General features: G+C 41.8%; 1 protein-coding gene and 1 pseudogene across 1 annotated transcript in view; both read left to right on the forward strand.

Annotated features, from left to right (window-relative positions):
• TPGS2 (tubulin polyglutamylase complex subunit 2) overlaps positions 1-22,699 on the forward strand; it is a 47,844-nt gene extending 25,145 nt beyond the window's left edge. Inside the window, exons 3-7 of the mRNA XM_004380904.3 lie at positions 14,691-14,778; positions 16,276-16,404; positions 18,785-18,898; positions 20,248-20,408; positions 21,750-22,699. Of these exons, the coding sequence (XP_004380961.2) occupies positions 14,691-14,778; positions 16,276-16,404; positions 18,785-18,898; positions 20,248-20,408; positions 21,750-21,977 (720 nt within the window). The 3' untranslated portion in view covers positions 21,978-22,699. The remainder of the gene's footprint in view (positions 1-14,690; positions 14,779-16,275; positions 16,405-18,784; positions 18,899-20,247; positions 20,409-21,749) is intronic.
• LOC105756506 (group XIIA secretory phospholipase A2 pseudogene) lies at positions 1,887-2,471 on the forward strand (annotated as a pseudogene).
• Positions 22,700-25,525: the final 2,826 nt, after the last annotated feature.

Raw genomic sequence — 25,525 nt, forward strand, 5'->3', positions numbered from 1 at the left:
TTTCTAGATCCTTAAACTTCATATGTGTTCTTTTCTAGGAGCCGTCATGGTGTAGTGGGTAAGAGCTCGGCTGCTAACCTAAAGGTCAGCAGTTCAAATCCACCAGCCACTCCTTGGAAACCATATGGGGGCAGTTCTTCTCTGTCCTGTAGGATCACTATGAGTTAGAGTGGACTTGACAGCAATGGGTTTTGGGGGCTGCTTTCCTAAAATTGATAATGCCTGAGGCCTGTGGTACAGGCTGCCTGCTCTTTTTCCTTTCTCATTCTCTTTCACAGTAGCCTTCCCCTCACCCACATGTAATGTTACCAGGATATTGTTCCAATCCAGGCATCTCCCCCATTGTCTCCTCAAGAGATACATTTCCAATAAGATTTCACCTTTTATGTTTAATTTTCAAAGTATATAGTTATGATCAACTGTATACTAATAATTATAATGACATACATTTAGAAGAATGATACATCAGTTTTATTTCAGAATGTCACCATGATACTTCAGAAATTCATCCTTTGCAGCTATTTAAACTTATACTGAAGTCTCTCAAATATCATTTAAATGTGTGCAGGGGTATGTAAGTTTTAAAAGCCTTTGGGGAGAGTTTTTGAACAAAGGAAACCCTGGTGGCATAGTGGTTAAGTGCTACGGCTGCTAACCAAAGAGTGGGCAGTTCAAATCCACCAGGTGCTCCTTAGAAACTACTCTGTCCTATAGGGTCACTATGAGTCAGAATCATGACTATGCGTCAGAATCGACTCGAAGGCAATGGGTTTGGTTTGTGAGTCAAAAGAAATTGCTAGGTGGTGCAGACAGCTAATGTGCTCAGCTGTTAACGGAATGGTTGGTGGTTCGAACCCATCCAGCAGCTCTGTGGGAGAAAGACCTGTCCATCTGTCCTCATAAAGATTACAGCCTAGAAAACCCTATGGGGCATTTCTGCTTGGTCACATGGGGTCGTGATGAGTCAAAACTGACTTGATACCACACTGCCTTAATTATTAATGCTTTTAGCTTTATAAGAAATCTTGATACCTGGAGGGACTTGAGTCTCAGCTGTTCTTGGATTTCTGTTTTATAAAACTTTAGAATCAGCTTGTTGGGTGACTAGAAAAACTTTTTTGAGGTTTAACTGAAATTAGTTAGGGGGAGAATTGCAATTTTAAGATTTTGAACCTTCCTGTCTTCTTTTATTTAGGTTTTTAATTTCCTTTAATTTAGTTTGTAGTCTTTTCCATACAGATATTCTGAGTTTTTGTGATGTTGATTCCTAAGTATTTAACAGTTTTTGTTATAAATTTTTTCTTTAGGTTTTATTTTTTATTTTTTTTTTAAATCTCTTTTTACTCTTTTGGTGAAGTCTTTTGAAGAGCATAGGTGTTTGATTTTTAGAAGATCCCAGTTATCTAGCTTATCTTAAAGAACAGGTTTTTGTATAATTTTTTATTATTATTATTTAAAATAGGGGCACCGTTCTAGGTACTGTTTTCTTACCTGCTTTTGTCACTTAAACAGTGAAGAACAGAAGTTTTGAGCTGGTCTGGAATGCCCCCTGCCATGCATTCTCATCCAGAGGGTTGCTGAAGAACATGTTTTCCTGTGGCTGGTTTGGCAGGGCGAACCCTGGTTTGTGCCTGTTTCAGAAGTGCCTTGTTATGGATTGGGTTATGTCCCCAGAAAATGTGTTGTAAATCCTAACCCCTGGGCAACGGCGGTGCCTCCTCCTCGCGGGAGCGCGGTGAAGGCGTCTGCGGCGGCGAGGGCGGCCAGCCAGCCAGGAAGGAGGCGCGGGCATGGAGCCGGCAGCAGCCGCCAAGTCCCCGGCCCATGCCGCTGCCTAGGGCGCCCCGGGGTCTCCGTGGGGCCCTGTGAGGCTCGGTGCTGAGTGGATGACCCCGCTCCTGTGGCCGCAGCCTGCGCTCGCCCTCCTGGTCCTCCTCCTAGCCGCCACTCTCACGTGGCAGGAGCAGGCCCAGACAACCGACTGTAGGGCCACCCTTGAGACCATCTGGAATGGCGTTCACAAGATAGACACGCACCTGAATGCCGCCTTGCACCTCCTGGTAGGCGAGGACGGGCTCTGCCAATATAAGTGCAGTGACGGATCTAAGCCTTACCCACATTGTGGTTATAAACCCTCCCTCTCCGCTGTTTGGCGTTCACCTTAACATTGGCATCCCTTCCCTGACAAAGTGCTGCAACCAACACGACAGGTGCTAGGAGACCTGTGGCAAAAGCAAGAATGACTGTGATGAGGAGTTCCAGTATTGCCTCGCCAAGATCTGCGGGGATGTGCAGAAAACACTAGGACTAGCTCAGCATGTTCAGGCATGTGAAACAACAGTGGAGCTCTTGTTTGACAGTGTTATACATTTAGGCTGTAAACCATACCTAGACAGCCAAAGAGCTGCCTGTTGGTGTCACTATGAAGAAAAAAACGATCTTTAACGAAGATGCTGACAGTTGGTAACAGCAAATGAAGATGGAAGAATGTACCGTTTGACAAAGAACTAATGTTTTTACATCATAAAACTGCCTTATTTTATAGATTAATTATTTTCAGACCTTATAAGACTTTCTGTTTTGACATTATAACCTCAAACTAAAAAAAGTGGGTATGGTGGTAGGGGGAATAGGACGAAGGGCATGCCTTCCCTCTCAGGTATCTTCCTGAGAGTTGCTGCCTTAGTGTACCAAATTGTCTTGACCCATCCAAGAGAGAGGTGTGTGTTCAGGGGAGAATTGTTTAAAAGAAAGCAGCTGCAGCTCAGTTTTTGCAACCATATTTACAAAAAAAAAAAGGAGGTCCAAATTAAAAGTTGATTATAAATTGAACGTTATCTTGATTGGAAATAAGGGAAAATCCTCACTTAGAAGTATATTTGTTTACTATGAAATTTAAATACTTATATATTTATGCCTGAAAGGATGTGACTTTATTTTTTCTCTATTTTAATTGCACATAATACACTGATTCTTTATAACCTATTTAGCGTATGAATAAGTAATGCCTCTGTTAATGGCAAGACTATTTATATGGACAAGATTTCCATGTCTGTTCCTCTTGTATGATTGGAACCATCAGCTGGTAACCTCTTAAGGAACAAAACTAGAACATGTAAGTATTGCATATTATGCACAGAAAGTGACATGAACAAGATTCAGAATCACAGTCATTCCTATTTTATGAACCACTCATATGACAAATGTCATATTTACTATAACCTTTGCCTACATTGGAAAAAAGAAGAATTTAATGAGACAAATGAAAAGTTGTTGAACATAACACACATCAGAACACTATATGCTGTTATGCTTTGGTGTTTTTTCCCTAGCACTTGTTCTTTTTTTTTTTTTTTTTAATAATATTTTAATTGTTTTTGGTGAAGATTTGCACAGCAAACTGGGTTCCCATTTGACAATTTCTGCACAAATTGTTCGGTGACATTGGTTGCGTTTATCACGATGTGTCAACATTCTCTTTAATTGTGTTCTGTTTGTTCCATTTCCCCTACTGTAGTTTCCCTGCCCCCATCTTCTCATGTTTGCTTTTGAGTAATTGTTGACCTTTTGGTCTTATACAGGTGGTTTTTAAGTAGAGCAGAGATCTTACAGGTAATATCCTTTATTTTGTGTGCCACTCTGCTATTTCACTGAAGGGTGATCTCAGGGGTTAGGCTCGGTTCTAGGTTTAAAGAGTGTCTCAGAGCAATAGTCTCAGGGAGTCCTCTGTTTTCTGCTGTTCCAGTTTGTCTGGCGCTTTTTTTTTTTTAAAGAGTTTGAGTTCTGCTCCACATTTTTCTCCCATTCTGTCCGGGACCATCTATTAAGACCCTGGTCAGAATGATCAGTGGTGGTGGCTGAGCACCATCTAGTTCTTCTGGTCTCTGGGTAAAGGAGGTCGTGGCTCATGTAGACTTGTTTCTTCTCTGAGTTTTTGGTTACCTTCTTACTATTTTGCTCCTGGCAAGTAGAGACCAGTAGTTGTGTCACAGATGGCCGCTCATAAGCTTTTAAGACCCCAGATGCTACTTACTTCACTAGGATGCAGATCATGAGATTTGTGAGCTGTGTTATGCCAACTGACTGGGTTGTCCCGTGAGACTATGGTCCTAAGCTTTCAAACCCAGAAAACCACTCTTGGAAGGTGTTTGGTTATGTCTGAGGAGTATCCGTGGTTGTGTCTTCAATGAATATATGTGCCTGCACCTACATATTTGTATTTACATATACCTATAATTACTTCTGTAAGGAGCCCTGGTGATGCAGTGGTTAAGTCCTCAGCTGTTAACCAAAAGGTCAGCAGTTCAAACTTACCGGCCACTCCATGGGAGAAAGATGTGGCAGTCTGCTTCTGTAAAGACTGCAGCCTTGGGCAGAGCTAGAGAGGGATGTGGAACAAAATTCTAACTCACATAAGAAAGGAAAAAAGGACCAGACTTGTTGGTCTGACAGAGACTGGAAAAATCCTGGGAATAGGGCCCCCAGACACCCTTATAGCTCAGTAATGAAGTTATTCCTCAGATTCACCCATGAGCTAAAGGTTAGATGGGCCCATAAAACAAAACAAGACTAAATGGGCATACCAGCCCAAGGGCAGGGACAAGAAGCCAGGAGGGGACAGGAAAGCTGGTAATGGGGAACCCAAATTCAAGAAGGGGAGGATGTTGACATGTCATGGGTTGGTAGTTGATGTCACAAAGCAATATGTGTGTAATTGTTTAATGAGAAACTGATTTGCTCTGTAAACCTTCATCTAAAGTACAATTAAAAAAAAAAAAAAAAGATTGCAGTCTTGGAAACCCTATGTGGCAGTTTTACCCTGTCCTATAGGGTCACTGAAAACCCTGGTAGTGTAGTGGTTAAGAGCTATGGCTGCTAACCAAAAGGTCAGCAGTTCGAATCTACCAGGTACCCCTTGGAAACTCTGTGGGGCAGTCCTACTCTGTCCTGTAGGGTCGCTATGAGTTGGTATTGACTCGAGAACAATGGGTTTGGTTTTTGGTTTTATAGGGTCACTATGAGTTGAAACTGACTTGATGACAATGGGTTTGGTTTTGGTTGTTTTATAGATACTTCTATCTGTTCTTACCTATGTACACACCTGTACCTACCCGTATACCAATACGCCTATATCCATCCATATGTGCTCAAACCCTCATTTTTACTTTGGTTGTGCTGTGCTCACTGCATCCACATTCAGTGCCACTTTTCCCATCACCAAAAAGAACTAGTCTCTATGATCTAAAACATACTTTTCCCTCCTTTCTCCCTGGTTACCACCAATGAACACTGGTCTCTATATTCTTGTCTCCTTGTAAAAGGAAGATCATACCTACTATTTGTCCTTATATGCTTGGCTTATTTCACTTAACATTATGCCTTCCAGGTCCATCCACGTTACAGTATGTTTAGGGGCTCATCATTGTTCCTTATGGTTGCTTAGTATTCCATTGTATCTATTTGCTTATCCATTCATCTGTTGATGGGCACTTCGGTTGTTTTCATTTATTTGCTATTGTAAATAAAGCAGCAATGAACATAAGGGGAAAAAAATCCTAACCCCTGTACTTGTGGTTATCATCCCATTTGGGAATGGGTTTTTCTTTGTTATGTTAATTAGATAATATTAGTGTAGGATGTGTCTTAAGTCAATCTCTTGAGATATAAAAGAGATGAAACAAACAAGCAAGCAAGCAGAAATGGGGGAAGAGAGATACTAAGTTACATGAAGATTGCCCAGGAACAGAAGCTCAAAAGAGACAAGGACATTCTTCCAGAGCTGACAGAGAGAGAAAGCCTTCCCCTAGAGCCAGCACCCTGAATTCGGACTTTTAGTCTCCTAACTGTGAAAAAATAAATTTCTGTTTGTTAAAGCCACTCACTTGTGGTATTTCTGTTATAACAGCACTGGATAACTAAGACATGCCTATACAAGGCGAGTAAGAGGATCCCAAGGGACTAATATGTCCCACTTTTCTAGAGGGCTGACCCTAGAGATTCATCTGTTTGGAGAACTATCTGCTCATGGCAGCTTGAAGGCTAAGGGAAAATAGAGAAGGTTAGAGGAAAAGGATGTATTTCCCTGCAGCGTCCCTCACAGGAGAGAGACCTCACTTGAGCAAAGCATCTGAATGCAGAGATCAAGTGATCTTGGCTTCTAGCCATAAAGAGCTCACAGTGGGATTAATGAAAAAAACAAATTCCTTGTGGGTGAAATGGGGGAGGTCCAAAATGACAGAGGTCTTTTTCTAACTTTAACAACCGTTGATTCACTCTAGGCCTTGGTTTCCCCATCCGTAAAATAGGACTAATAAAACCTGCCTCCACAGGATTATGGTGGAGAGGATCAAAAAACAGCAGGCTTTGGCAGTTTTATAAGTGATGTTTCACTTGTATAGCATTTTCTAGGACTTCTACAGCTCTAATTCACTCTTTCTGACTCTCTCAGCCTTTACCAAAATGACCCCCATTTTAATAAGATCACTCTGAAATGAGGAAGAGTTGGGTCAGGGAGACAGAGAGGGAACCAACACCCCAACCAAGCCACAGCTGCTTAAATATAGCCAGATACCACCAGTTGTCATCAAGTCAATTCCAACTTATTACGACCCCATGTGTGTCAGAGTAGAACTGCTCTCCATAGTGTTTTCAATGGCTGACTTTTTGGAAGTAGGTCTCCCGGCCTTTCTTCAGAGGCACGTCTGGGTAGACTCAAACTTCTAACCTTTTGGTTAGTAGCTGAGCACGTTAACCATTTGTGCCACCCAGGGATTCCATAGCCAGATAAGGCCCTCCAAGTGGAGGCCCAGTGCCCCTGCTTCAGCCCCTTTAGGCAAATGCAGCCCTTTGGGAAGCTTGCTGAGATAAGATATAACTGTAAGACTGTGGCGGCATTATGATGTGGGAAAAACAGCCAAGGGTAGAAGTCTCATGCCAGTTCTGGGCCCTTGGCCGTAATGTAATTTCTCTGAGTCTCCATTCATCACCTGTAAAATAAGTGGTTTGGAATCAGTGTTGTCAAAGGACTCATCCAGCTCTAATCTAATATTTTGTGATTCTGTGGTGCAAATCCAGGAAGAAATGGTTGAAAACTAAAACCTAAATGGCCATATACCTGCTGTAGTCCCCTAAGGTTAAAAGAAAAAGTGAACAACCTCTTCCCATTTTAATATATTTCACCCTTTTTTGTTCTTTAAAAGTAGTTTCAATCTGCCTTGTTCTGTGCCGTTGTATAATTCATGTGCACTGTGCCTTTTGTAATGATGGTAGTTAGTAATATCTAACGTCTACGCTGAGCTTTTCATCTTTCAGGCACCATGAAAGCATCTGCCTCTTAATTCCCACAACATCCTACTGCCAGGAGAATTCTATTATTGTTAAGCATTTCAGTGACATTTTATAGTTGCAGAATGCTTTGCAATTCTTGATTGGTTAGACTTTCCAATCTCCAGATAAAAATTCATTTTACTGATGATAAAACTATGACCTACAGAGACCAAATGATTTGCTAGAATATCCCCTTTCTTTTCAGCCTAGCTTTTTCTACAGTTTGCAAAGAGCAGTTTCTGAACCTTATTGCAGAGCTGTTCTTCACACACTCATTATGAATCATTATAAGCATTCCTGGTAGGAGAAATCAGCCTGGAGGCACCATGTGTAAAAGCAGTGCGCAAGGGTGGTGTCTGACCTTCTCTAACTTCACAAGGGGGAAGGAGAATCAAGATCAACAGCCCAAGGCTGATTCTTATGAGGCAGAGGTCAAATGTGCCTCCTCTCTCCACCATCTTTACCAATTCTAACACCAACCGTCCCTCCCACAACACTCTCTACTTCTCTGCTGGGTTCGATAATTCATTGCACTGGCCACACAGAACTGACAAACAGTATTTACAATTATGAGGTTTATTAGGGAAGTAATAGTTACAATTTAGGCTCGGGAATACTCAGGCTACAGTTCTTCCATCAGGACAGCCTCTTACCAGCGGTGCTCGCAGGCATGCCTCTCCCTGGCCCTCAGCCTCTGCCCAAAGACACTCAGCTTTCTCTCTCTGTGGGCCAGGAAGCCCACTGGGCAGTCTCCTTCTGCCGAATCTCTGCTGCTGGGTCTCTGTTTGCTGCGTCTCACTGCCATTAGTGTTACAGTTCTCTCTCTGTCTCCTGGTTCTAGGAACTTCTCAGCGCAGGGATCCTGGGTCTAAAGGACCCACTGGCTCTCCTTCCTTGGTGGTAGTGGGAACTTCTCTTTTCCCCCTTCTGAGGTGGCTCATTTCAAGCACAGTGGGATGGCAAAACTGACCTATATCTTTGGTGGGCCACAATTACCCTATCACACTGTCCCACCCAATCACTTGGATGGGAGTTACAAGACCATGGCTAGAAAGGCCACACAAAAGTGATTTATGGTACCACACCATGTCACTAGTTACTCCCTCACCTCCTGCTCATACTCAACCCTGATATCTCTCTGTGTTTTCCTCCAGTGGTTAGTCCCTCTCTTTCCATGGTTTCAACTCCCCGCTTTATACTGACAGCTTCTCCATAGAACATAGTAAAAATGTTCAAGCCTCGTGTCTCCCTCTGACTCCCTCTCCCTTTGTTCCTTTGCATAGCCACACATATTAAAAAAAAGTCTAAATTAGGAGTTGACAAACTTGTTTTTAAAGGGTAAGATAGTAAATATTTTTGGATTTGTGGGCTATACAGTGACTGTTGCAATACTTATCTCTGCCACTGTAGCACTGAAAGCAACCATGGACAATACTGAAATAATGGGTGTGACTGGGTTCCAATGAAACTTTATTTACGAAAATAGGTGGTGGGCCAAATAGGTCCAGTGAGCTATAGTTTGCCAACCCCTGGTCTCAATTATTGTCCCCTTTCTTCACTTCCCAACCACTCTTCAGCCTTCTGCACCTTTCTTTCTCCACTGCCATTCCATGGACTCCTCTTTGTCAAAAATCACCAGGTAACTCTCCATTGCCAAAACAGTATTCATCTCACTTGACGTCTCATGCATTTCTCACTGTTAACCGTCGTCCCCTCTACCTAGCTCTCTCCTCCCTTGGATTTGAAAGTACCAGCCTCTTCTGATTCTTCCTCTACCTCTCTCACTGTTTCTTCCTAGTTGTTGTTTCCACTTACAGCTCCACAATACTTATCTGTTTCACATTTGTCTCTATAAAAAATTAGGAATTTGTTCGGTTTGAAGAAATATAATATTAAACTAACAATAGCTTAAACAAATAGGAATTAATCTTTCTTGCATAACAAGTCCTGAGATAAACAGTTGCTGCACTTGGTTCATCAGCCCTGACAACATTAAATCACTATTTCTGAAATTCTTTTGGCCTTTTCGTTCATGGTAGAAAATGACTGCTACAGCCCCTATCACTTCCAAGCTCAAGGCAGGAAGAAAAAGTAAGGGATATTGCCAGCCACGTCTGTCATCTTTCAACAGGAAAGTGAAAGTTTTCCTAGAAACTCCTTCTTTGGACTTCTATTTACATTTTAATGTCCAGCACTAGTTGCAGAAGAGGCTCTGGATACAAATATTTTACTAGGCACATTTCCATCTCAAACAAAGTCAGCATTCTGTCAAGGAGATAGAGGAGGAAGATGGATTTGAATAAGCAACCTACATGTCCTCCACCGCCTCCTGCACCTTGTCTCATTCCTTTTTCTGTTTCTGGTGCTCAGCACAGTATTTATTCCATAACAGACACTTAGTAAAGGTCAGATGAATGAATGAACAAATAAATGAATGAGTGAGTTAGATTTCTTTTTAAAAGGTCAGAAAGAGTGTAGAACTTTCCCAAGGTCACCCAGCATCTTTCCCACAAGCATCCCTTCATCTCAATCCTGAGAGTGAGGCTACCACATCCACCACCTCAAAGCAAGGAGGCTGCAAGTGCAAAGGTTTCCCCTACTAATTCCCCCGATTGTAAAATCCCAATGATTGGTTAAGTCTGGGGGCAATGCTATTCTGGAAGCTGTCTTGGCTGATGTTGGCCATACACAGAGCTACACCAGGACATGTGGTGCCCCCACACAAGCCAATACTTATATATTTTTTCACCATGTGTTTTTAGAGGGAGACTGATGTTTTGTGTGGAGAAAGCATTTTGGGAAGAGTATGTTGCCTCTACTCTGAGTCTTAAGTGATTCAGCTCTGGCCCCAGCTGTCCTACCTCACTTAGCAAAACAAAAGATTCCAGTTAACCAGGCCCTCTACCCCTCCTTAGAAGGGAGTTTGAGAATAAACTTAAGATTTCTCCGGGAGATCTCACGGCATTCCTCCACAGCCCGTCTAGGTTTTTCCTCCACTACATTGATGTCCTTCCTGAGAGGAGTTTTAATAGATGCAGTTGTCTTCATTGCCTCACGTTTCCAGCACGGTTTTATTGCTACTCCTTGATGGGCATCCTGGGCAGTCCTTGATCTGGTTGTGGTCACAAACAGGCTCATGGAGAGCCTACCCAGCATGGTCAAGCACCTACAGAAACATTAATTTTCATGCTCTGACTCCCTTAGTTTTTTAGTGCTGCTGTAACACAAATACCACAAGTGGGCGACTTTAATCCTTTGGTAACCCAATTATTTTCTGCTGTGAATTTTTTGTTGATACCATGTGTTTTCATTAATGGAAGCACACCAGCGAAATCATTATGGGTATCTGAATTTTTGGTAGGTAGTTTGGATTTTTTTTTTCTTGCCCCCTCCCACAAGCCTACACTAAGTATTTAGTGGTACATATGAAGTACAACTAATTATACCCCCGAGTCCCCCACGGGTCTATTGGTGTATATGTGTAATGAATAAAAATTTTCAAAATTTCTGTTTTTCCTACCAAAAATTCACACACCTCATACAACACCCTGTAAAAACAGTAATTTGCAGCACACACTCGTTTGTTCAAACAATCATAAAGGCCCCTGCCTTTCAGCAGCACGTGCTGTCAGTGGTACAGCAGCTTCCCAATAAACCCCAGAGCCTGATAAAGTTCATGGTCATTATACGTACCACTAGGCACAAAAGAGTTAGAGAACAAAAATTTATTTTCTCACAGTTCAGGAGGCTAGAAGTTTGAATTCAGGGTTCTGGCTATAGGGGAAGGCTCTCTTGTCAACTCTGGGGAAGATCTTTTTCTCTTTCAGCTTCTGTAGCCCTGATGTTCCTCAGTTCCTTGGCAATCTTCATGTGGCATCTGTCTTCCCTGAATTTGTGCTTGCTTGTCTCTGTGTCTGTGCTGCTCCTTATAACTCAGAAGTTGATCAGGTTTAGGACACACCCTACACTGATATGGCTCATTAACATAACAAAGAAAACCCTATTTCCAAACAGGATTACATCCACAGGTATAGGGATTAGGATTCCAACACGTATTTTGGGGGGACACAATTCATTCCATAACACCCTCTTTGCAAGCAATCCTGCATCTGCCACCCAGCTCCCTTCCCTGATCAAATGACCTCTAAAAGGAGAGGGAGCAGTGGGGGGCAGGATTGTCCAGACATAGAGAAGATGAGCAGGAGGCAGTGACTAACTTTAGCCCTTCCATTGAGGCTCTGGCAGTGCCTATGAAGGTTTTCTGGGAATCCAGCTAATAGCTCACAAACCATGAGTGGCTTCTAATGATGAAGCAGTAACACAGCTTGTGGTGGACTTTTTCTGTAGTAGCTTAATGAAACTATTATAGATCACTTCCTTGGGAGAGGGAAAAAATGTTAATAATTGGGAGATATGTGTTGGAGTTATCATTGGGCTAGATAGAGACTGCAGTTCTATGTTAATGCAACACTATTATTTTGTACACTGGTCAGCACTTTTATTCCCCCTTCTTGACTTTCTCCCCAGGAGAAAGCACCAAGGAAGCAGCAGAGCCAGGGGCCACCAGTAATTTATATTAGAATGACAATGTAGGATTAATGTTTTTTATGATTTTTTTTACTTGACAGTTTGTTTATAAATTTTAGTATTTATAAATACTAAATGTATTAAATACTTGATTTCACAGATTTTTTTCTATTTTTATGAATTCTGAGTATTTTTTAAATACTGGATAAAATAATACCAAAATTTCCTTCTTGAGTGAAATAAATGCCATAATAAATGTTACAATCACTACTACTGAAATTCTCCCACTTAACTTAAAGACGAACAATGCTGAATGGTCTACCAGCCCTTTTCAGCTGGGTTCTTGTAGAATCATCATTAAGAAAGGCTAGTAGCTGGCCACCACCCGGTTCTTCTGGTCTCATGGCAAAAGGAGGCAGTTGTTCATGGAGGCAATTAGCCACACATTCCATTTCCTTCTCCTTTTCTAGACTTTCCTTCTTCCTCGTGCTCCAGCCCATTACTGAACATTTTGATCAAAGATTCTGTGGAAGAATACTGATCAAAAGGGGGAAAATGTAGAACAGAATTTCATATTTTCATGGAATCCAGACTTTCTGGAGCCGTGGAGGCTGGAAGAACCCCTGAAACTATTGCCCTGAGATAATCTTTAAACTTTAAACTAAAAATATCCCCTGAAGTATTCTTAAAACCAGACAATAGTTTAGTTTAACTAGTAAAGAATGTCTTCCTTGAGCAGTGTGGTCTTTTAAGATCTATCTATATGGGATCAAATTGACAATAGCGACTTGAAAGATTACATAGGAACCTTAGGGGGGCAGTGAGTTTATGTTAATGGGATAGGAACAACTCAGAAAAGGAGGGTGAGAATGGTTGCACAACTCGAAGAGTGTAATCAATGTCATTGAATTGTACATTAGAAATTGTTGGGGTGTGTTCTGCCACGTATGTTCTCAACAACAACAGAAATATACAAAAGATAAAAAAACTAAAAAATTTTTTTTAGAAAAAAGAAGTAGCAACTAGAACTGGTTTTGCATTCATTCAATCAAAAAGCAACATACCTCGTTGAACACGAAAAACAAAAAGGGCTGGTAGACAATGGTTTCCTTGTTTCTACCACTAGATGGCACTAATGACCAAAATCACGGAGTGGATGCTGGTCTTTTGGGCCACAGAAGGACCAAGAACCTTGTCAGAACACTGATTACTGTAGGCTTCTTATGCCAGGGTCCTGGTGTTTGAGAAAGGCATTCTGCATGCACATTTTTTCTTTTCTGAAAGCACAGAGAATTTAGCCATACAGGAGATAATAAGGGCTAACCTTAAATAAATCAGTTAGTCCCAGGAGTCAGAGAATCCCTTAGGTTTTACATCTGTGAGATTGGGTACTAGGTGGTGAAGAGGGAAAAACAAACCTAATCAGAATACATATTTTAATTTTTAGATCACGGAAATTAAAAACTTATTTCATTAAAATGACAGTTGTTGTCCATTTAGTAACCTAAAGGCGTTGGTTAAAATCATCTGCAAGCTTGAAGCTGTCTTCTCACCTATAGTTCTTGAGAATGCTGTGGTCTCAAATCGGAATAATTTCCTAGTCTTCTGTCTTCCTTCCAAGCCAGTTCACATCCCCTTCCACCTCCTGCGTTTTGTATACTCAGAGATTATTCTTCAACTAGAGTTGCCGAGTGTAAGTGACATGCTCCAGGTCACTCAGATAGTGGCAGTTAGGAAGTGAACTCAGATTATCCTGCTATACCATACTTCCCCACACATTGGTATCTAAAACTGACTGACAGTACGGCCTAAAGAAACTTGACATAAGCAATGGTCAGTGTCATATTACCAAAGGGTCCAGTAAGAGTTACTAACATAGTGCCCTTTTACCTCCATAACCATGTCAGGAAGTCACTGTAAGGGGCCCAGGAAAGCAATCGAAGAACTCAGCCTTCTGTGCACACCAGTGGTTTGAGTTGGCTAGAGAAGAGAATACTAGTCAGGCATGTGCACAGACATAAACCAAAAAACCAAACCCATTGCTGTGGAGTTGATTCTGACTCATAGCGACCCTATAGGACAGAGTAGAACTGCCCCATAGGGTTTCCAAGGAGTGCCTGGTGGATTCAAACTGCCAACCTTTTGGTTAGCAGCCATAGCTCTTAACCAGTACACCACCAGGGTTTCCTACTTAACACATTATTTAGAATTTAGGGCTTGCTCCTAGTACTTCCTGAGAAAGTACTAAGCTATTCCTTTGTTCTCTCCACCACCAGCTTGGATGATTTGTTATCCATATGAATTTTTTATATCCCATTGCACTTTGTTTTTTTTCTTTCAAAGAACTGTCAAAACTATTAGAATAGGCTCATTGCATTAAATGGTGTAACAGTACATACTCTCTACTTTTAAGATGTTCTCATTTCTCCAATAATTTGTTTCAGAAAATAATTTATGAGCATAGATCTGAAATTTATGTCAATAATTACTTTGCTCCAACATTCTGAAACTTTGCCTAGGACTTCACCGACTTCCTCTAAGTCTCTTCTTCAGCCAGTTCCCTTTGAACTCCTTCCCAAACAGCTCTCTGTTGAGGCAGCATCATGACAGAGTAGACAGCTAGTCTACCTTGTCTGGTGAGGCAAAAAAGAGAACAAACCAGTGACTCTGCTTTGTAGACCTCAGTGGCTCTGATAGAATTTTGTTGGGTAATTATCAGAGTCTTCCTAGTTTCAGGATCTGAAACATGGTAAATAGTGTCCCCATCTGCTTTGAGGCATAGCCCTGTACCCTCTTTCCCAGCCCTTACCTAACACTCAGCTGCTTTGTGATTGTAGAAAAATAACTGTGCGTTGCCTGAGGATGTGAAGAATTTTTACCTGATGACCAATGGCTTCCACATGACATGGAGTGTGAAGCTGGATGGTGAGTCTGCCTTCTTGCTGCAGGGGAATGTTTCCCTGGCTGAGAGATTAGATGAGACAACTCTGAGGGCCTTTTCAACTTCTGAGTTTTTGAATCATTCCTAGATCTTCTATGGTCCTTGGGAAGCAACCTACACCTCCCCCTGCTATCCCTAAGAATGCAGTGACTTCTGTTGCACAGCACATGTACAGAACTGACTTCTCTTCTTTGGCCTCCTGCCTATACATCTGGGTTCCATTTTTTGGTGATTCCCAAAGCCTTCTTGTCTCTGTCATATAGCGCTGGCCAGAGGCACTTCTTATGGCTACCACTGAACACTTAGTTAGCTTTAAACTTAGAACCATTTCCTCCAGTGGCCCAGGAACCATTCTTGTCATCATCATCAGAACCCACCCTTGTAGCCTGACCTTTGGACAATAAAGCAGACAGAGACTAGACTGACTGTCAGATTCTCCCTTGCTCACATCATGGGGACAGTCTAGCGCTGTCATAAGCCTGCCTCAGAGGAAAATAGTGTTTCATGAAGATTTTGTGAATGAGTCCCTGTTCATAATGCAATACCTTCTCTAATCTAATCTTCCCAATGCCAGTCTTCTTATCCCACTCTTTAATGAATAGCGAAAGTCAGTAACAGAAAAGACAACAGACAGCTTCTATGTTTATCTCTTTGGTGGTCTTTTCTTTTTAGACATTCTGTAGTCTGTATACCAGCTACATTACTGCCTTCAACCGTTGTGATTTCTTCAGCAGTCAGATTTCTAAGTCTTTGTGTGTCATCCCATTTCGGGCATCCTATTATTACAAGGATTATATGTAATAGATAAGGAACATATGCAGTCTGTGTATTCCTTATTTACATCCTAATCACAGAAGACTAGAACCAAGCAAGAAGGCTGCCACCATTCTCTGCATGGAATAAAGGAAAATGACAGATAGAAGCGGAGATATTTTCCATCACGAATGCTTTTAACAAGCGCTTGGTCGATAACCAAAAGGTTAGTGGTTCAAACCCACCCAGCGGCTCCACAGGAGAAAGACCTGGGAAGCTGCTTCCATAAAGATTACAGCCAAGAAAATCACATGGGGTCACTATCGAAAATGAGTCAGCAGCACCTAACAACAACAACATTACTCCTTTGGAAAGCGTAACTTTATGCAGAATGCTTGTTAAACAAAGGAAAGAGGGAAGGAAAATATTTTTGAATCCTTTACCTTTCAACTGGGCCCCTTATCCAGATTTCCCAACATTCCACCCTAACACATGCAGTGGAGACTCACTCAACACCCCAATTGCTTCTTTTTTTTTTTTGCATGCAATGTTGGTGCTTTGGGTCATGTAATGCAGTAGTGATTCTCTTCCTTTTACCCTTCATCAGATTTCTTTGTCCTGAGACCAAACAATAGCTGGGCTTTAGAGTACTCAAGCAAAAGCTCTTATGATGAGCATTGTAACTAGGCTGTTATTCCATGTAACTCTCTTTTTTAATGTTCCCATAGATCACACCATTCCATTGGGAAGCATGGTAATTAACAGCATCTCAAAACTGAGTCAACTTAACCAGTCTTCCATGTATTCACTTCCTAATGCACCAACTCTTGCAGACCTGGAGGACGATACAGATGAAGGTACTTAGAGGAACTTTCGCTTTGGGTTAGAATTCATCCTGCTTGTCTCCTGTTTACGATACTGAAAACCATGGGGAGGACATTGTGACATTGTAATATATTCTCCCAAACCAAACTCTTCCCATTCATGTCTTCTTACAACCCCGAGAATAAAGTAAAGAATAGCCTTATCAACAAAGGAAATTTTCATGAAGAAAATCCCAGGATTTGGATCTTAGTCTGTTTTGTTCCCAGCACCCAGATCCATGTTTGGCACATAATAGGCACTTAATGAATACTTGGTGAATGAATGAAAGTTACAGATCAAACTTCACTAACATTACTCTATCAAGAGCATTCAGGGAACATGGCAGTCTAAATGCAGCTCCCTTCCTCTCCTTTCCTGCCTATGAGCTGCTTGTCACTTCTGAGTGAAATGGCTCATACTAAGTCAAATGGCTGCTAAAACCTATGAGCAACTGAGTATAAATGAGCACTTCTTTTATCAGAACTGTGTTAACTGCATAAAACAGAGACCCAATTACAATGTCTAAACTCAATAGGAATTTGTTCTTCTCATAACAAGAAATCTGTAACTAAACTAGCACAGCTGCTTGAGAAAGTCGATGATGTAGCCTCCCTCTGGCTTCCTGGTACACCAGCCTTTGGGTATGGTTTTCATTCTCATGGCCTAGGAATGTGCAGTCCACCTCCAGGCTTCCAGTCTATGTTCCAGGCAGGAAAAAAGAAGAATAAAAGTCAAAAGAAAAAAAAGTGTCTCTTGGAAGAATCTGTCCCTTTTTATCAAGAAAACAATAGTTTTCTCAGACACCCCTCCCAATAGACTTCTGCGTACATCCCATTAGCCAAAACAGGACAGCTGCAAGGGAGTCTGAGGATGTGAGTATTTTTAGCTGTGTGCCATTGCCTCCGCAAACAGAATCAGGGTTTAATTACTAAGAAAGAAAGGGAGAATGAATATTGAGTACGCAACTAGGATTGTCTTCCACATTAAGGCCTTGGGGGTCATTGAAATCCTGGTAGAGAGAACTGATTCAAGGTGGGTTTTTTTTTCCCCCTCAACTGGGCAAGCAAATGGAGAATAGCACCAAAGGAATCCAGGAGTAAAGCTTGCAAAGTGATGACTCCTGGGAAGACCCTGTCACTTAGAGATATGTGAGAACCCCAGAGGGTGGGGAGAAGGTCACATTGGCCTCCTGTGTCTCAGGCTCTTTAACCCCTAAAAGGTGAAGTTGTTGAGCAGGTGAGCTGAGTCTTCCCTGCCCTTGAGGCCGAAAGAGTAAATGTAGACTCGGTAACAGAGAGCATTCAAGGGGCCTCAGCCAAGGACTGAGCTAGGGGTAGGCTCCATATTGTCCCATATATCCATGGGAATAAAAACCACTTGTGACACCTGCCATGTTCCTGCTTTCTCGGGTAACTCAAGAAGCAGACCTAAGTCCTTATTTACAGTTGGTATGATTACCTATGTAGGAAATCCAAAGAAATGTACAAATAAATTATTAGAATAAATCAAAGATATCCCATTCTTATACAATAAACAATCTTGAAGACAACATTTAAGTGTATAGCTATATGTCTGTCTAGGACCATATGATTATCAAGAAGAATATGAAAGTATTACCTTTGGGGGACAGGAAAGCCAATTAAAAATTTTTTTAAATTAGAAATATAAATATTTATGTATTTATATGGAATTATATGTATGTATGGACATATATATAAATAAATAAACATTATTTTTGTATGGATTATCTACTGTCTCTTAGATTTCTAAACTACCCTCACTCGAGTGACTATACTAATCTTTTTTCATAATAGCTATAATGAAAGAAGCAGGAGAGAAAGTTTCTGATGCTTACATTTCTAAGACTTTATCTTTACTGTTACTCCATTATATTTGGTTTCTAAGTAAGTATTTCCATCTGAACCAGACTTAGCACTTTATAACATTATAATTAAATATTATAAATATACATATTATTCAGGGCAAAGTGAATTCTAATCAAAAGACCATAAAACACTATAAGTGAGGGGAAAACACTTATCTGGGAAAAAGAAAAAAATTATGTCAACATCAGGCCATTCAGATTACTCTGTCTTTATGTAGTCCCACTCCCAAAATGTTTGGTTTGTTTTCCCCATGCCACCTTCCCCTAGATTCCCTGACCCTGTTGATTGATGATGTGGGATCCCAGAGAGGAAGCCTACTCCATGGATGAAAGCTAGGGTATTTGGCCCACATTTGAAAATCATATTTAGGAATATGCCTAAGGTAAGGCCTTTTCCCCTTGTTTTTTCATCCTAGCAAAGCTGGATGAGTAAGTACATGTTTGCGATGAGCATCTTTGAACATGACTTTTCACTTCTGGGTTTGCAGCCAATGAGGACCAACCAGAGAAGCCTCACTTTGACTCTCGCAGTGTGATATTTGAGCTAGATTCTTGCAATGGAAATGGGAAAGTTTGCCTTGTCTACAAAAGTGGGAAACCAGGTAAGTATCATTTACAAGTATGGTCCTATAGTTTGAGGATGGCCTTGGCTGCCTCTGCTCGCCAGCTGTCACAAAAAGGCACGCTCTTCTGTGGCTTCCTGAGATGCTGCCAGGTCTCCTGTAAGCACCAAGACCCAGAAAACCTCTTTGCACCCTAGCACAGTAGTTTTTCAGCTGCACCTTGAATTATGGATCCAAAACCCGTTGCCATCAAGTCGATTCCGACTCATAGTGACCCTATAGGACAGAGTAGAAGTGCCCTATAGGATTTGCAAGGCTGAAATCTTTACAGAAGCAGACTGCCACATCTTTCTCCATTGGAACAGCTGGTGGGTTCAAACTGCCAACCTTTTGGTTAGCTGCCCAGTGCTTTAACTACTGCACCACCAGGGCTCCTTTTGAAGTATCGATAGGAGTTAGATATGAGGTGAGTGGGATTTGGTGGGGTAAAGAGAACATCCAACTATCCAAGCAAAGGGACAAAAAAGCCATGCCGTGGAAAAGTACAATGATTTAGGGGAATGACAGTTTAAATTCACTGGGCTACATGGTTCATCTTGTGGGTGAAGAGATAAAACCATTTGCTTTCTTCATGAGAAGCTTTGAAAACCAGTCAAAGGAGTTTGGACACAATGTGGAAGACAGCAGGGAGTCAGTTAAGGCTGTTTAGCAGAAGAATGGCAGGGTTCAAATGAAAATGTATGTGACCACAAGCAGTTTTAAAAAAGGAAGAGACTGGAGGATGGAGGGAGTTGTGACAGCTATCTAGACACAAGATGAACTAGGATAGCATCAGAAACAGGAGCAAGGCAGGAGCTGACCCTGTAGTGCCTGCTTCAGCTCAACCGGGACATCACTCAACAGCACAGGAGAGTGGGCTGGTCTAGGCTCCACCATGGCGGTGTCTCACAGCACTACTGACTCATTCCTGAGAAAGACCTCTTCGTGAAAGCCAGAGCCATCCAGAATTTGTCTCCATCAGGAAAGCAGAGACCACAGTAGGTACAGATTAGGGGAGGGCATGCTGATTCCACACAAAGGAGCTTCTCCTTAGATAGCCTCAGTGCACTTCCGGATGGACAAAGCCCAGCAGATAGATCAATCAACTGATCAATCGTTGGAGAATTTGTAGAATTTGTAGATGAATACCAAAGAAACTGGTAACAGTGGCCACTGGAGAATGGGACTAGGACGTTAGAAGAGAAAAGAAGGAACTTTCCACTTTTTATTTGACATTCTCTCTACTGCTGGACTTTTTTTTTAAACCATGAGTACATATAGCTTTATAAATAAAGGGGGAAAAGTTTAAGCCATCCTTTATCATTTATTTCCTTTGTCTACTATTTCAGGATTAGCGCAAGACACTGAGATCTGGTTCCTGGACAGAGCTTTATACTGGCATTTTCTCACAGACACCTTTACCGCCTATTATCGCCTGCTCGTCACCCACCTGGGCCTGCCCCAGTGGCAGTATGCCTTCACCAGCTATGGCATTAGCCCACAGGTCAAGGTAAGGGAAAGACACTTGTTCTTTCAAACTGTGTTGTGTATCAAGAATCTGAGGAAATGGTTAAATTGCAGATTCCCAGCTTCACCATCTGATTCAGGAGATCTAGAGTAGAGCCCAGAACCTGCATTTTCAATAAGCGAGGCAGCTGATTCCAGTGCAGGTGGACAACCTCACCTTATACTGATCTGCAAGAAATGTTCCAACCTGCTATTGTACTTCCCCAGAGTCAGCCACTGTTACCAGTTTTTTCCATGCATATAAAGCATGAGTGTGTGCATATTGTTTTTTGTTTCCTTTTTTCTAAATTATAAATGCAATATATTGCTCACATTGTTCCACTTCTTGTTCTTTTCACTTAACACTCTTATCATGGAGCTCATTCCCCATCAGTACACGTTCCTTAAGTGTCACATAATGATAACATCTACCCAGTCAACATTGTGAGGGTGGTTGTGATCAGTTAAAGGTCAGTAGATGTGGATGTCCTTTGCCTCAGCTGCCCAGAGAACCAGTAGGGAAGAGAGCACCAACCCAGGCAGCTGGCCTCTGTCACGCAGCTCCCTGTGGGAGGGTAGTGGCTAAGTTGAGGGCCCAAAAAACCCATACCCGTCAAGTCGATTCCAATTCATAGCAACCCTATAGGACAGAGTAGAACTGCTGCATAGGGTTTCCAAGGAGCAGCAGGTGGATTCGAACTGCCGACCTTTTGGTTAGACGCCAAGCTCTTAACCACTGCACCACCAGGGCTCCCTAAGTTGAAGGAAGAAAAATTAAAATGACACTGATTTGAGATGTAGCACCCCAATGATTTGACATGTGGCACCCCAGGCTTAGGGTTCACTAGCTTAGAAAGAAGGGAGTTTACTCAGATTCTTAATTCTCAAACTGCATTTATTGTAAAGGTTATGGGGCTACAGAAAGCAATATGTATGTCTTACCAGGGTTTGTTGGATCTGTCATCACTTTCATTTAAAGAAGTGCTAACAGATTTACAAGGCAGTTTTTCAAAAAAAACTCACCTCTGTTCTCTCTCAGCGGTATCTCCCTAGTTCCCTATTCCTCCACCCCGCTATCTCTGCTTTCCCTTTTTTGCACCCTAAATAGCATAAGGAACCCTGGTGGTGCAGTGGTTAAGAGCTTGGCTGCTAACCAAAAGGTCAGCAGTTCTAATCCACCAGCCACTCCTTGAGTTCTGTGGGACAGTTCTACTCTGTTCTGTAGGGTCGCTATGAGTCAGAATCGACTCCATGGCAATGAGTTTGTTTTTTTTTTTTTTTAATAGCATAAAGAGTAGCATTTCTCCTTTGATTCGTGATCCTCTCTCCCAATTCTGCCCTACAGCAATGGTTCAACATGTATAAACCCATCACCTACAACACAAACCTGCTCACAGAAGAGACCGACTCCTTTGTGAACAAGCTGGATCCCAGCAAAGTATTCAAGAGCAAGAACAAGGCCTTAATCCCCAAAAAGAAAGGGCCTGTGCAGCCTGCAGGTGCCCAGAAAGGGCCACCAGGTCCCTCCACCTCTAAATCCTCCTCTGGCTCTGGAAACCCTGTCCGGAAGTGAGCCCTCCTGCCTCTAGCTCTCTGCCAGTCATGCCACACTGGTGATCTCCATGCATAGATGACCCCCAAAGGTGGCCCAAGCCTCTGATTCTGTGTGTTGAACCTTAGGTGTCATCCCATCTGAGTGACCAAAATCCTAAGCCTTTTACTCCCATTCGCATCAGCCAAGAGTTAGAAGGGCATACCAAAGTCTCCTCAAGAGTCCTTCCCTTATAGTCCTCGCAGCAGGTGGTGCCATCCTGTCTCTGGAAGCAGTGGAGAATTTTGAATCTTGTTTAAGTGGTCAAATAGATCTGTTGACAGCTTTCCTTTCTTTCTACACCCTCTCCCCTTCTCTCAGTAATGATTAGATAAGTTCTGTGAAGAAACCACTGGTTTTGAGCTATGAAGTGTTAGAACTGCATAGTTCAATTGGTAGCCACTAGCCACATGTGGCTATTTTAGTTAATATTAAATTAAAATTTTAATTCCCCAATTGCACTAACCACATTTCAAGTATTAATTGGCTAGTGGCTCCTATATTGGATAGCACAGAGATACAGACCAGTCCACATATACCTAATAGTTGACACAAAATAAATCTGAACCTACTTACTACATCTTGTGGAATTTCTGTAGAGAAGATTGCTCGGTTTTCAGATAGGAATGTCTGAATATATTTCCTTACTCTGTAGCACTGGCAGTGGCTAGAAGCAAGGCCCTCATTCCACTTCTCAGCACAGAAAGCACCCAGCCCCTATGTCCCAGGGTGGCAGCAGTTTTTGTACTGGAGGCCCAGAGGTTGGAGAATAAGTTTTCTGCAGAGCGAGGGGCAGAGGCCTGTAGTGCTAGCACATTTCAATCCAAACTGGCTGTCTCGCCCTTTTCTCACTTCACCATCATAGTGATTGGCCAGGCTTCCTTCCTTGGCTGCCTCTACCTGCTAATCAACAGAGGGTTTCTGTCTTCCATGACCCACTGCAGTGCTAAAAGCAGTCCCTGGATCCTCCACCTACACTTCTGCTCTGAAGCCATTTTGAGTGTTTATGAAGTTTTGTTTTGTTTTTTTTTAAATTGCTGATATAGTGATAGTGAAAAGGAGGCTTCAGTTCTCCCTCCACCTACACTTTCCACAGCCCCTGAGGGAAACCAAGGGGAAGACATGGACCTTTGATGAGCCAGGGCTCTGGATGGGACTTTGCTGCACATTCAGCGCTGGCAGTGGTTGTTCCCAGAGCCATTGGAGAGGCCACGGAGGGAGGGGCAGACACACGGGCTGGCTGCTTCTCCATTTTTGTAGTATCTCTAAGGCTTGAAATATTAATGCCCTCAGTCTTCGGGAGCATAGACTGAGCTTCATGTTAATAGCTTAAGTCATTTGCTTTAAAATATGCATATACATCAACCATTATGATTCCCTCTAGGGAAATGTGTAACTAAAATAGCAATACCTCTTACAATCCCAGCGTTAACCATTTACAATTCAGCCTGGTCATTTAAACTTTTTTTTTTTAACCATAACATGACTATGTCAGATCTTCCCTTTAGAAGATATTTTGGCCCTTTCCATTTAATTGATTAAGCTCTTACACGTTGAGCACTTTAAAATGTGCAACAATTCATGTATTAACACTAACAAAGACAATATATCAGAACCTTGGGCCACCAAATCTTAAAGTAAAATTTTTTCATCTGAATCAGTCATTTATTTATTCCAGTGGGTCTCAGCCCTTTCTGCGTATTGGAATCACTTGTGGAGTCCAGGCCCCCACCTCAAACCAATGAAAGCCGATGCCTGGAGCCCAGGCATCATTATTTTTTAAAGCCCCCAGGTATGCAGTGTGCAGCCAAAGTTGAAAACCACTGAGTCAGAGAAGGGACAAGACTCTGGCAAAGCAGCAGTTACTTCAGAGTTAAATCTTTGGCGGCAAAGTGGCAGAAACACAAACCAGTGTCTGATGCTTGGCAGAATTCTCGTGAGAATATTTCTGGAAGTAGTTTTAGGTGTTATTCTTGAGCCTGGTTCTTTGTACTTCTCAGTGATTCTATGAGACATTCAACCCTTTTATTAATTATAAAGTTCTTTGTCTTTATTTATGTTTATTTATCTCAAATTTTTATTTTGGAAAATTTCGAATATATAGACATATTGAAAAAAATAGTACACTAAATACCGATATACACTTTGCCTAGATTTACCAGTTGTTTGATGCATTTTTGCTACATTCATACATTCTCTATACTTGCCTCTATGCACATAAATACAAACATACATATATTTATATTTTTGTTTGAATCATTTGAAATTAACTTTCAGATTTCATAACTCTTCACACTAAGTACTTCAGCATACATCTTCTATGAATAAGGATATTCTCTCTCACCATGACATTATCATGTCTAAGAAAATTAACAGTAAGTTCATCATTTAGTAAGTAATCCATATTTGGATTTCCCCAGTTGTCACCGAAAGTATATTTTATAGCTGTTTGTTTTCCCCTTTTGACTCAGGCTCTAATCAAGATTTATACATTACATTTAGTTGTATCTCTTTTGATCTGCAACTGTCCGCTGCTCAGTCCCCCCATTTTGTTTTTCAAGACATTGGCTATTTTGAAAAGTCCAAACCCCTTTTCTTTGTAGAATGACCCACATTCACAATGTGTCAGATTGTTCACCATATCCTTTTAATAAACTCCTTTTCTGCCTTGATCATCCAGAGTCTGCCTGTTACTTGCAACTAGATTTTTGATTGATTCAATGGCACCTTAATTTATCCCTCATTAGCCTTCCCAATATGCCAGAAACTTTGGGGGCAAGGGAAGGCAGTGCTGCCTGTGGAATCCCACTTGTTTGTCAGGGCTGCTCTTTGGAACGAACCTGGTCCTGCTCTGTGATGTGGTGAAAAACAGGTGAAATTGTGCACGACATTAGTAAGTAAGCACACGTAAGCCCGTGTGTACCTTGCTTATTGGGTAATCCTGACGGAAGTCACATCAACATGGGATTATCTTTAATTCTGTCTTGCTGGAGTTCTCATCCAGGGCAGGGAACAATTAACCACCCCTGCATTCATTTTTAAAGGAACCATGGAGGTAAAAAAATAAAGTCAAATTTTTATCATATTTTGTGAATCATGTATTTAAGCATTAATTACTGAGGGACAAATGGTCAGGAATATTTATGTGTATATGAATGTGTCCAAAAGGTCAGCAGTTTGAATCCATTAGCCACTCTTTGGAAACACTATGGGGGCAGTTCTACTCTGTCCTGTAGGGTTGCTATGAGTCGGAATCAACTCGACGGCAACAGGGATATGAATGTGTCAGTTATTAATTTATTGCCTCTCATCACCAGGTGAACTCTTTTAATATATGCCCTGTGATTAAACAACAGAATTCCTTTAAGCATTTTTTTCCTTTAAAGTGAGCATGATGTTAAGCTTTCTCAAGAGGGACATTGCAGAAGCAAGAGGCTCCTGCAGTTTTTGGCTATAGTATGGGGGTCAGAGTTGTGGGTTTGAGGACATGAGGTGGAGCTCTGTGTAGCCATGGGCCCCAAATGCAGCCC

The sequence above is a fragment of the Trichechus manatus genome, unplaced genomic scaffold (assembly GCF_000243295.1).
Source record: "Trichechus manatus latirostris isolate Lorelei unplaced genomic scaffold, TriManLat1.0 scaffold00078, whole genome shotgun sequence".
Lineage (NCBI taxonomy): Eukaryota > Metazoa > Chordata > Mammalia > Sirenia > Trichechidae > Trichechus > Trichechus manatus.